The following is a 13,588-nucleotide window of genomic DNA, read 5'->3' on the forward strand; positions in this document are numbered from 1 at the left end:
TTAACAGCACTTAAGTAATAGTACTTTTTTTAACAGTATACTTTTTCACCACTGCATCTCAGGGCAATGCTTCCAAAGCTGCTTGTATGTGGAAAAGAGAGAGAGAGAAAAGAGACAGACGGGGATAGAGGGAGCCGACCTCAAACAGAGAAACACAAAGACAAAAGCCACCGCTGCACTCAGACGATAACAACGCAGCACAGCGTTTCCTGCCACACAGAATCTCCCATCAGTGAACAGAAGTATTGCGGATGTGTGTGTGTGTGTGTGTGTGTGTGTGTGTGTGTGTGTGTGTTTGTTGTTGTTATGATTTGTCACGACAAGAGTTGGCTTTGTTCGAGGCTTAAAAAAGGACTTTAAATAATTTCCTGGGCCCTGGTAGGGGTCCCGCCCCCTTGCAGAACCCAGGAAATAATTCCCCCTTAATTTTCCCCATAGGCTTTTCAAAAAGTATTAATTTAAAGACGTTCACGCCGCGGACAAAGCCAACTTGAGTTGTTACAAATCATGACAATAAACACAATGTCTTGGCCCGATCAAATAATTATAAAGAAGAAAATAAAGGCAGGGTACAACACTTTTTGTGTATTGTTACAATCACAGTGTATACATTTTCAAAATATATATAGCCATCAATATGAAAATAATACATTCTCAATGTATATAAGTTGGCTCGATTTTCGACTGCGATTTTCATCAGCCGTTTTATGTGGAGCATTCTTTTGTCCTTGGTCGTCCCAAAAGACACACACACACACACACACACACACACACACACACAGTCACACACACACACACACACACACACACACACACACACACACACACACACACGTCGGAAACAGCACTGCTCCAAATAGAGACCTGCTGGGTCTCAGCACCCCTAATAGAGTGTTACAGGAGGGGACCATTTTGTAATACAAATAAATAAAGTATTCGCCCATGAAGGACAACACAGATCCACATGGCACGGTTACACCTTTCCGGTGCAAGGTCAGATAAATAAACATATGGTGTACTGTACTGTACGTTTTTTGCCATGTTAACCATACTGTATAACGTATATATATTCTTTCACGTTAATATTCCACTGGCTGAAGCAGATTCCTATAGGCAAACCATCTATTCTCAGTGTCCTCCTGGGCATACCGAGGCAGCTAGACACAGATGTTCAAATTTCCCCCCGGACTCTATTCTTGCACACATGCACCTCGAAATGGCACACGGAGAACCTTCTGTTGTTGGGGGAGCAACTGTCTGGAGAACGGCCATAATTATGCCAACGCAATTAAGCAAACATGCTCCACTTATAAGCTGCCTCTCGATTTTTAAGTCAGTTAAATTTGGAATCAACAGGGACAAAGTTGGTTTATTCCCTTGAAAAATACATGTCTACACCTCGACAACTGAGCCACAGAGTTCGTTATCTAATGCTAATGTGACAATATTTAAAGATTGGTGGAACACCAATTATGTAAAAAGAAAAAAAGAAGAAGAAGAAAGAAAATATAACTGAATAATATGACGTTGATAAGCAGTTCAATATTTGAGATAACAGAGCAAAGGAGAAAAGGTGTACAAGGTGAAATTAACTCGAGAACTTGATACAAGCAGATAACTCACGAGTCTTTAATTGAATGTTTGCTCTCTGCAGCTCTCTCTCATTCTGTACACTATCCGTGTCTTCCCCCTCCCTCCCTGTCTGTGACAATACAAACAACTCATTCTGTACACTATCTATATATTTAAATTGTATTTAAAGGAAAGCCCCTTGAGATGCCTCATTTCGTTTTTGAGGGGTCCTCGGGCAACACAATGAATACAATACATACTGTAGACAAAACAGTACATGTCAACACACAACGATACACTTACAACTTCACATCTCCAATCCACTCAAAACACTACATCAACGACCAGAAGCATCTGCACTGCAACACCTTACAGAATACTAATAATAATACTAATATCTTTTTCTTCCCCCCTCCCTCCCTGTCTGTCTGTCTGTGACAATACAAACACCTCATTCTGTTATAGTGTCATCTTGCTAACTGGCTCATAGGACTACTGTACCTTGTTATCCAAGTCAAACAGATAGACCAAAATAATGTACTTTCCATAATGTTATTGACCGAGTGCCAAAATGCTGTCCTGCATTGGAAATATGAGCATGCGCACGCGCACACACACACACACACACACACACACACACACACACACACACACACACACACACACACACACACACACACACACACACACACACACACACACACACACACACACACACACACACACACACACACACACACACACACACACACACACACACACACACACACACACACACACACACCCCTGTGTTATTTGCATGTCTATTACCACAAAAACCCATGGCTGTCGACATGAGACGAGGGAGCCAATTTGAAGCTCCGCTGCACATCCAATGTCCTCCCTGGTTCAACATATCAGGACCGTGCAGAAGACGGCGAGAGAGAGGCGAGCATGTTGGGACCCACACAGTGGCATAATGAAGGCCCGGTGTGTCCTTTACTGGGTTAAACACACACACACTTGGTGTGCATGATGGATCACCCTGCATGGGAACAGGCAAAGTTCACAGAGGTCCGTGTGTGATTAATTTTTTAACCAGAGCGAGTTTGCGTGTCTGCGTCGTGGACATGACGGCGGCTACTTTAATGGAGGCTGCTTTGGTAAAGTAGACCACTGGTTGCCAAACCCTGGGTCGGGAACCATTTGTGGGTCACTGACCAATATTAATTTTGTATGGGTAAATGAACCTGTACACTCAAGACACTGCCCCCGCCACCACACTTATATCTCCATATTTGGAGTTGACCTGTTCTGACATTCCATAATGTTGACCTGACCTCATCAAACCCTGTACACTCAAGAAACGCCCCATATATGGACAGTACATAATTCATTCCATATGTTGCATGCCAAAGATCCAGGGCTCTGCCGTCACCCAGGCGGATAAAGGGCGAGGTCGCTTCTCGCCCTCAGGGCGTCTTACTGGTATACTAGTAGTTTGTATCATATACTAGTAGCACTACTAGTTTTCTATGCTTAGTAATATACAGTTATTACATTACTAGTGGAAGCTCCGCACAGACTTTGTACGATGCAGATTCAAAAGCTGTAAGGGAAATGTCTTGTTTGTATACTGTGGTGTATGTGGAAGGGGTTACTTCTCAAAACAAACTGGTCTGGCTACTACTGGGCCTAACCACCCGAACCCACCTCACCCCTGCCCACTTTGACAGGCTAGAATGGCTTAGGGTTGACGGCAGAGTATACAGCATCTTGCAATGGGTCTGGTAACACCAGAGGGAGTTCAACAAACCATGTGCAACCCAGATTCGGCACAAACAAGGGACTAAATTAATTTCGCTCCTATGTCACAAAAATGTGGAACGCCCTACCAACTGTCATTAAGACATATGAATCCCTTGACTCCTTCAAAACCGCTCTCAAAGGGCACCTACGGACAGCTGCAATTCGAAACTGGCCCCCGTAAAATCTGAATCCCCCACCCACCCCTTTTCCCCCTCACTGTATGTTTTACCCCCTTTTTACCTCCTTTATGATGATTTCCTGTTTTTGGCTATATAAAAGTGTATTTTTGTACATCTCTAAATGTTATGATGAATTGAACAAGGTGGACGCTATTGTAAACAAGTGTAATGCGCTTCATGTTGTACAGTTGTACTGTAATTCCACTCACAGTTGTACTGTAATTCTGCAAACTCTTAATAAATTCTTCAATAATCAATCACTTACAAGCCTTTACACAATGCTGCCCAGCACTCCAGGCGAGACCGTGGTGCTATAGTGCCAGAGAAATCCGCAAAATAAGCATAGAAGAAGGGTCACTTCACTTTATAATTCACCCATTTTGTCACGCACTAGGGGATGCATGGCAAAAAGAAAGTTAATAAAGAATAACAAAATAATGAAGTGTGGGATGTGAGGATATCAGTTATCAACAATGTGTGCAGTGTATGGATGTGTGGAGAGTGGTGTGTGCGTGTTGTATTAACTGGTGCAAAACATAACTTGAACAAAAGGGCAGTTAGGCCCTTGAGCCAGGTGGCAGTCCTGCAGGGAGGACATACTGTAGAGAAGAGTAAGCTGCAGCCAGGAGAGCTCCCTATATAGTCCCCTAAGCCACACCCACCTCAGGTGAGCACAAGGGCTGACGGCCTGCTCCACTCTGCCGTCACAGAGGCTTCCCTCTAGCTTACAGTGAGGCAGAGGGAGCAGGGCCGTCACACCCCCCTCCATAAATTCACCAACTAGAAACGAGGTACACAGGGACACTGATTCTGCTGACAGTTTGATCTACCCATATAGAGCTACGACGGAATACAAGATTGAGCACAAATAAAACATTTCTGACTGTCAGTTGTGATCCCATGATCCTCACTGCAATGACTTTTGTGAAATAAATGCAATTTGTGAACTAAATACCTAAAGAAATAATAAAAAAAAAATCAACTAAAGGGCACCTGCACTCACTCTGTTTTGCGATTTACAAGGTTGTAAATAACAATAATACATTAGGATGTTTCTTGATTAATGATTGATGTTCTTTGGTCACATGGATGTGGAGATATAAGCTCACCATACTGTACAGTTATAATTATGATTTCATAACATATGCAACCGCCCTCTTTCTTTTATTTTACACTATTCAAGTGACACAAAAGCTTAGTCGAAACTTGTAATTATCCATTATTTAAAAAAAACTGGAAAGCCTTTTGAATAATTACATGATTCCCGCTGTGATTCCAGTTCAACTTTATATGTCACGTACAGTAATTACTCCACAACGGTGGAATTAGTCTGTGATTGTTCCGTATCCCTGACACAAACCTAATCTAGTCTCATCTGCATGCAGGCATTAACCCATTCTGAACGGGAAGCCCTCTTGGTGTTTTAGCTATTGAAAAATAGCAGATCTGCTATTTTTGAAAAATCGTGAAAATGTGACGCAAATCTTTGAATATATTCTTTCGGAGCGAACGTTTTTAACTCAAATCTTCTCTTCTGGGAGGGGGGCTATGGAACGACATATTTTCAGATGGGGGGTCGGAGGCCAAATACATATATACATATCATTCTGAGGCTCCTTGACTTGAAATAGTTTGAGAACCACTGATATAGAAACATGGGTTTTTCAGAAAACTGTCATGATTTAGAAGAAGACATTTGTGGAATCTGGTCTCGGTCTAAATGGGTTAATAAATCATATGGAGAAACTTTCAGAAGCTTTAACCTCCATGCATAATGCAGGCGGTACAATGCTAATGCTACAGTCGCAGCTCCCACATTCAGCAATTGTCCCACTAAACAGCCAATTAGAAGTGATGAAGCCAGCCACGAGCCAAGCAGGATGAAAAGAGAAGCTACTTCTCTGTTTGAGTTAATTCCCTAATGAAGTTATACTAAACTTTGTTTTCACCTTGGAACAAATTTCCGTTAAGCCTGTTTAATAGTTTCACTACAACGTACAATTGCTTCTTTATCAACATGAAGCAATTGGATGTTAAATTTGACTCCGTGAGATAATTGCTTTGACATTGCTGCTGCATTTTTCGTTGCCGTCGAAGTTTTAAAAATCTAAAATCTAAATCATGACAATTTTCTGAAAAACCTCATGTTTCTATATCAGTGTCGGTGCTCAATATTTCATGTCAAGGGCCCCAACAATTATATGTAATTGGCCGACGACCCTCCCATCTGGGGGGTCCCATTTCAAGGACCCCCCAGAAGCAAATATTTGAGTTAAAAACGATTGCTCTGAAAGAATATACATTCAAAGATTTGCTCCACATTTTCACGATTTTTCAACAATAGCAGACCTACAAGCTCATAGCGTGGCACTTGGTGCCACGCTATGAGCTTGTAGCGTGGCACTTGTTACTAGCGTGGCTCGTAGCGTGGCTCGTAGCGTGGCACTCTACGAGCCACGCTACGAGCTTGTAGATCTGCTATTTTTAAATAGCTAAAGTATAACATAATCCTTAAAACACCAAATGGGGTTCCCGTTCAGAATGGGTTATTTCAGGGAAAAAGACAAACAAAAAAACCCCTGCTGTCACAACTCACAATGCTATGGTGAAGTTCAACCACGACCTTTGACACAATCCTGATTCTGGTTCGACACAAACTTTTGACGAGACGTTCAAAATTAAATTTCTCCCCAGAGCAAGCAGGCAAGGCTCTATTAGCTCAGTGGTAACGTTTCAACACTTGCACAGGAGACCCAGGTTAAAATATGGGTTAGAACAGAAAAGTTTACATATAGTGTAGCTTTCATTTCACTCTTAGAAAATAGACATTCCATTGGTGCTGTAAGATGTCCATGTAACCAAACTGTTACTCCAAGAAACTACTCATCGACACTGCTTTGGTCAAATTGGTAAACACAATCCTATTCAAGCAAAAATTGCAAGGAATTGGTCATTATTTTTTATTGTCCTTGTCCACGAGCACTGCAATTACCATCACAATGGTTCAAATAAATGATCGCAAATGTCATTTTTTTTTCTTTTTCGCCATTGTCTGTATGAGCAAGGTCTGTTGGATTCTCTTCCAATCATCAGGCAATTCCAGAGACATTAACAATATGGCTCAATATTCTACAGAAGACCTCAAGCACTCGATCCACTCTCCCTCCACTTACATCTGCATGGCAATGATTGTTCATTTAAAAGGAGGGGGGGGTGGAAGTAGCTTTCTGACATTCTTTAACCACCCCACGTTTAAATCAATATGCTAATGTCTACATTCTCTATTCAAAGAACTCCTTTGACTTCAGCAGGGGTTTTCTAAATAACCCAGGGGAGCCGGTGAAAAGGCCCACCTGTCAACCGGTTCAAAAAATTAACATGGAGAAATGATTTGAACCGGGCTCTCTGGTGGGTGCACCGGCGCTTACAAATGGGTCACAGGAGGGGCCAGGAGAGACGTGTACACCAGGGAGGGAAGGAAGAAAGGACGGCTCTACATTAAAGGTTAATGCAATCATGCACAGCCGTTAAGGAAGGGGGTGGATTATCTCCAAGAGACTAGTAGCCCAACAGCAATCACATGTTTGATGACCTGCGGTGGTGGCGGTGAAGGGCAAAATGCTCATAACACAGTACAAACAACGCAAATGACACAAACTAAATTCCAAGGGGAGAGGGAAATATCGCCTCGCTACCAGCGGCTCCAAGAACTTGGCAATAAAGGACATGCACGCCTTCCTCAAAAGAAGCGTATGCCAGAATCAATTATTTTTTTTGGACAAGAGAAAAGACAAAACGGCTGCAGCCGCTGTACCCTCTCTGTGTTCCTCTCTTGAGCTGGGTTCTCCAGTGTCTCTGAAACATGGCGTTTCTTTTGTCAGGCAGATTGCCCTCTTGTTGCACTGGAACAAATATGCCCCAAAACGGCAGCTGCAACACAAAAGCTGTTCAAATGGGCAATAAATAGCAACAGGTTGCTGTAGACATCCTTTGACTGCTGACATCCTTCAGTGGTGGCAATTTGAATTCAATTACAGCTACTGCATATTATTTATGGAGTAATTAGCCCGCAATAATGCATAATTCCGAGTAACTGGAAATAACCACAATAAGCAATTCCTGAGTCCATAGCTCTGGAAACGCATTTAAGTCGGCGTCACTTGTTTCATTGAATTATGTTTGATTGCTTCGTTTCAACTATAACTCACATAGAATTGCATATTACACAGAAAAATGCTCAGTGTTGATTAATCCATTTGCAATCTGATCTACACCCATTCTGTCAAAACCCCATTTTGACCTACGTTCGATTCTACAAATGTCTTCTAAAACATGTTTCTATGTCAGTAGTGCTCAATATTTCATGTCAAGGACCAACAAAAGTTATATGTAATTGGCCACCGACCCCCATCTGAAAATATGTTGTTCCAGGAACCCCCCACCCCCAGAAGCAAAGATTTTAGTTAAAAACGTTCACTCTGAAAGAATAATATTCAAACATTTGGGCGATCTTTTCACGATTTTTCAAAAATAGCAGACCTACAAGTTCATGAGCTTGTAGATCTTCTCTTTTTCAACAGCTAAAGCATAACATAATGCTTAAAACACGAAAAGGGGTTAAAAAAAAATAATAAAAAAATTAACATCCTTTTGAAGAGAGTACACAATGGAACCAAATGGAACCTTAGTGATCCATTTTGGTGACGTTGAGTTCAATTAACACTCAGAATTTACCGCTTTTACTGGTCTTGAAAGCTGTCAGACCGTGAAAACCAACATTGCTTTTATGTCTTAATATAGCCTACTAATTAGAATAATACAAGCATAGATTAAATCAATGATGATGAAATAAAAGAACGAGTCAATAACTGAATATGCATTCAGATTACTCAGAAGACTATCTGTTATGGGGTATTTATTTATGCACATCAAACACTGATCACCTCAATAGCCCAATCTGATCACCACCTGGGTAGACAAACAAAAAGGCGGTTGCCCATCCCTGTTCTAATTTATGGGCACTGCAGGGGCCTGTAGTACTGTACTGTATGTATGCACAGACAAATGAATGCTGGAACGGTATACTGTACGCAACAACAACCAGACCACAAACACCTGCTGAAGTTCTGCAGGCAAACACTGCCGGCTCTCTGTGGGGGATTGGCAGACACCTCTCCATTTGTCTCCTTCCCTCGTACAGCGTGTGACATCGCTGTGCATGCACACATGGAGGAGACACATGTATCGCATGTGCTACACACACACACACACACACACGTGTGTACACACACACACACACACACACACACGCTACACACAGTACACACACACACACACACACACTATAGCGCAGAAGGAGAAGGAAGCAACATGTCTCAGATGACAAGAGGCTTTGATTTACTTTGGCGTTCCCAGCAGAGAGGCACGTCATGTGACAATACAGCAGGGGATAGAATACTACAAGGAACACGCAAATTAACAACCGGAGGAAGCATGGGCGGACGAGACATAAATACACACCGTCTGAATGCCAAAATAATAAATCAGCAGGCGAAAAACCAACACTTATAGGACACGTTATGGTATTTATATTTAGGTAGCATGTTCACTATAGAGCGTCGCAGTCCCGCCCCCTACCAGGGCCCAGGAAATGATTCCCCGTTCATTTTCCTCATAGACATTTCAAACATTATTTATTTAAAGACCTTTTAAGCCGGCTCATATATTTGTTATATAATTTGTAATTATTTGTTTGGTCCAAAATAGTGTTTATTGTCATGATTTGTCACAACTCGAGTTGGCTTTGTACGACGCTTAAAAGGTCTTTAAATAAATACTTTTTGAAATGTCTATGGGAAAAATGCATTGGGAATTATTTCCTGGGCCTGGCGTCGTCATGATAGGGTGGCGGGACTGTGACACTCTATAGACAAATTCACAGAGGCTTTCCTGGGTGCGGCCATTACTGAGGTGTACCATTAAGTGCAGCAATACTGATTAGCTACACCTGGCCTACGGAGCACCTGCTCCATAGATTACCCCTCAGTAATGGTCGCGCCCAGGGCACCCCTCTGTGAATTCGTCTATAGGGACCACCCCACACTTCCATCTCTCTGCCAGGCCCAAGGCGAGGAAGTGGAGATAGTTTTCGCCCCTGTGTTTTTTTCCTTCATTTTAGGGATAATCTCACAAACCACCAGGGGACCGATCTGTGCCAAATGTCTTGTGCATGCAGTCAGTAGGCCAGGGAAGTAAATCCCTCAATAATGTTTTTTGGCATATTTATTTTAGAACTTTTTTTTATTTTTATACGGGAAGTCAGTGGAGTTTGGGATCACGCTGAGACTTTTCCGCGGCTCCACGTCAGTCAGTGTCCTTGAGCAAGACGCAGAACCAGTGTTGTTTTTGGCAGAACATTTCTATTTTAGTTTTAGTCAGAATAGCATTTGGAATGAAACTTTACTTTTAGTCATATTTTAGTCACCTGGAATGTTTTGGTGTTAGTCTAGTTTTAGTCGACTAAATATCATACGATTTTAGTCGACTAAATCTACAGTTGATTTTGTCGACTAAAATTTATTTTGTCGGACCTTGATGCTATTTCCAGCATGAAACCATGTGTAAAATGACTTGTCTTTTATTTATACTGGATCTTTTATCCACTAGTCCCTTCCTAACATTCCCTCTGCCGTCAGAACCCCTAAACTAACAGGTTGGTGTCTTACAGTTCCCTCTGCCGTCTGCAGAGAATGTGTGGCTGAATACAGTATATAAACTACATTTACACATTGTAAAGCTCACTATATAAATGCACAATTTGCCATTTACTTATCATGCCACTTGACTTCACAGAGGGCATCAAACTTGTTCATCTTGTTTTTTTTACCCTGAGGAGGAGGAGGTGTTGACACACAGAGCATGCTGACATGAAGATGCCTTTCTGCTCATGGCTTGGGAAGAAGTTCTCAAAAAAGGTGCTGAGAATCAAACACATTTAATAATACAGAGCAACTGTAGGACAAGTTACCAGAGTAAATGGATGGAATCCGACCTGAGGTTCTTTGCTGCTTGTCAACATTTAAATTGTCACTAGTTTATATATCGATACATCGATATACGATATATCGTTACATGCCTACTTACAACCCAAACGACAACAGCCACTAACAGTATAGTAATTAGTAGTGTGGTAACAGCAGCAGCAGCAGCAGCAGCACTTACTGACTTACCGTTTTCACTTTCATTATTTGGTATAAATTGAAACGCTTGAGCCTTAATAAGGAAACAGTGCATGAATAAAGTATGCTTGGCATGAATAATGAGGTGTCCTTCCTCGCAGCGTGTTCTCCCCTGCTGGATTAGCACAGGGAGCCTGTGAGAGCCTTGTGTGACTGCATGGTGATTGGTGTGAGACTAGACGTCCAACATCTGTCTCTCTCTGTGCACGCACACACGCACACACGCACACACACACACACACACACACACGTGTGCACACGCACGCACACACGTGTGCACACGCACACACGCGCACACACAAACGCACGCACACACACACACACACACACCTAGACATCTGTTGTGTGGCTCTCTTCGGGGTCTCGGGACCATTACAAGGACTAAAGGTACTTGAGCCGTAATGACACGTCCCCATTGGCCAGACCGGGCAGGAAACAGGAAGTAGGGACAAGTCTGGGGGTCATAACGGTCAGCCATCTTGGGAGGGTGATTTAACCCATTTAGACCCGAGGAAGATTCTAAAAGAATGTCTTCTAAATCCTGACAGTTTTCTGAAAAACCCTATGTTTCTATCTCAGTGGTGCTCAGGACCCCCAGAATGATCTGTATTTGGCCGCGGACCCCCATCTGAAAATATGTAGTTCCAGGCACCCCCCCCCCCCCCCCCCCTCCCCCAGAAGTAAAGATTTGAGTAAAAAATGTTCACTCTGAAAAAGATTTGCGCCACATTCTCGTGATTTTCCAAAAATAGCAGATCTACAAGCTCGTAACAGCTGAAGCATAACATAATGCTTAAAACACCAAAAGGGGTTCCCGTTCAGAATGGATTAAATACAGTATAGATGAGAGTCACAGAGACACAGTGATGAGGTAACGTCCTCTGCCTCAGGCCAAGGTAATACAATGTGAGGACGTTTCAGGGTATTCAAAATATAGGTATAAAAAATATATAAAACTACATTATATACATTAAAAGTGGTATTTTATTGTTCTCAGGAGGAGAGGAGAGGAGAGGAGAGGAGAGGAGAGGAGAGGAGAGGAGAGGAGAGGAGAGGAGAGGAGAGGAGAGGAGAGGAGAGGAGAGGAGAGGAGAGGAGAGGAGAGGAGAGGAGGAGATATTCTGTGTATACATAATGCCTTCCTAAATTCTGCTGTTCCTGGGATGTTAGAAAATGGTGACTATAGGGAATCAGGGATGTCCGATATCATCTATTGTGACCAAATGGTTAGGCAAGCTGAAGTTGAAGTTGTCAGAACATGTAATGTGTTTTCATGCCACTGTGGTTTAACTACTTGCATAGACATAGAAAGGTCTCTTCCGGGGGGCACGGTGGCACAGTCGGTATAGTGCTGTCGCCTCACAGCTAGAAGGTCCTGGGTTCGATCCCCGCTCGAGGTTGGCGAAAGGACCTTTCTGTGTGGACTTTGCATGTTCTCCCGTGTCCCCTACGGTAGGTACCCTCACAAAAAAACATGCAGTAATCCTGGTCTCTAAACTGCCTCCCCCTGGCCAGCCGATGGAGGGGAAAGGAACTGGTTGGAATAACGTGTTCCTTCCACGTGCTACGTCCAACCAGGGACTGGGAGGTCGGGGTTCAATCCCCAGCCGGGTCATACCAAAGACTCTAAAAATAGGACCCAGTGCCTCCCTGCTTGACACTCAGCATCAAGGGTTGGATTGGGGGTAAGTCCCTGCGACATACTAGTGTCATGTCCAGGGGGTGTACTTGTACATCAAGCTGCCTCACGCTACAGAAACAGGAGATAGGCTCCTGCCCTATGGGCCTCATGGCTCGGCAAGGCCACTTATGCATATATAATGTATATATCCTTACCGAGGCTGGGGAATCCTGGGGTGGACGGGTCTCCTCCAGGGTTCAGCGTGACTCGGAAGGTTTTCTTCCAGACGTGGCGGCCAGCGGGGCTGTCACAGGGATCAACGTAGAGCAGAACACCACCAAAACCCACCTCGGACAGAAGGGACAGCTGTGGGGAAACACACAAAGCCACATGCCAGTAAGAGAAAGCAGGCGAGCAAGCACATTCTGTCACATTCAGTATGCCAAAATGCTAGTGGCTCACGAAGGGTTAACCCATTTAGATTTGAGGCCAGTTCTAAAAAAAATGTCTTCTAAATCCTGACAGTTTTCTGAAAAAACCTAATGTTTCTATATCAGTGGTTCTCAAACTATTTCATGTCAAGGACCCCCAACAAATTATATTTAAAAGCAGAATAACATCTGAAAAAGACACCTCACAACATGGTGCTCCCTTGTTGGGGATTGTAAAGTGAAACCTTGGACTAGCTACTAATTGCACAGTATGTACAGTATCTCCAATGCAGGTAGTCTCGCGTTGCCAGACTGTTATTACCTCTCGCAATTTTCAAATGTTGCTCAATCATGAGTAAGCGATAAAGCGGAAGTGGAGACTCCTCCACTTACAAGATAAAGAAATTTTAAAATATATTTTCGTGAACGGAATGGCAGCTTCCTTACACAGATGTAGTAAGGTGTAGTCCCAGACTCTACATAGCATTCAGAGATTGTGGACTATATTTGGCTACACAAGACTACAATGCAGGCCACATGCAGGGCAGATGGACTAAGATGGCTTCTACTGAGAATGGCAGTATTTTATTGTTGTGCATGACAGATGTAGTGTCCTTGGTGTATATGGGTGTAGATGACTATTTTATTGAAGATATGACACCAGCCATGGCCCTCTCATCACAACTCTGTCCTTCAAGAGAATACGGGGACAGGGCCACGACAACACAGACTAGCGCACGCACGCACACGCACACACAC

At 43.1% G+C, this 13,588-nt stretch overlaps 1 protein-coding gene across 1 annotated transcript in view; it reads right to left on the bottom strand.

The window, feature by feature from the left end:
* Positions 1-13,588, bottom strand: part of naaladl2 (N-acetylated alpha-linked acidic dipeptidase like 2) — a 347,063-nt gene that overhangs the window by 157,482 nt on the left and 175,993 nt on the right. Inside the window, exon 8 of the mRNA XM_080770411.1 lies at positions 12,614-12,764. Within this exon, the coding sequence (XP_080626537.1) occupies positions 12,614-12,764 (151 nt within the window). The remainder of the gene's footprint in view (positions 1-12,613; positions 12,765-13,588) is intronic.

Source organism: Protomyctophum bolini (assembly GCF_963924005.1).
Source record: "Protomyctophum bolini genome assembly, chromosome: 8".
Taxonomy (NCBI): domain Eukaryota; kingdom Metazoa; phylum Chordata; class Actinopteri; order Myctophiformes; family Myctophidae; genus Protomyctophum; species Protomyctophum bolini.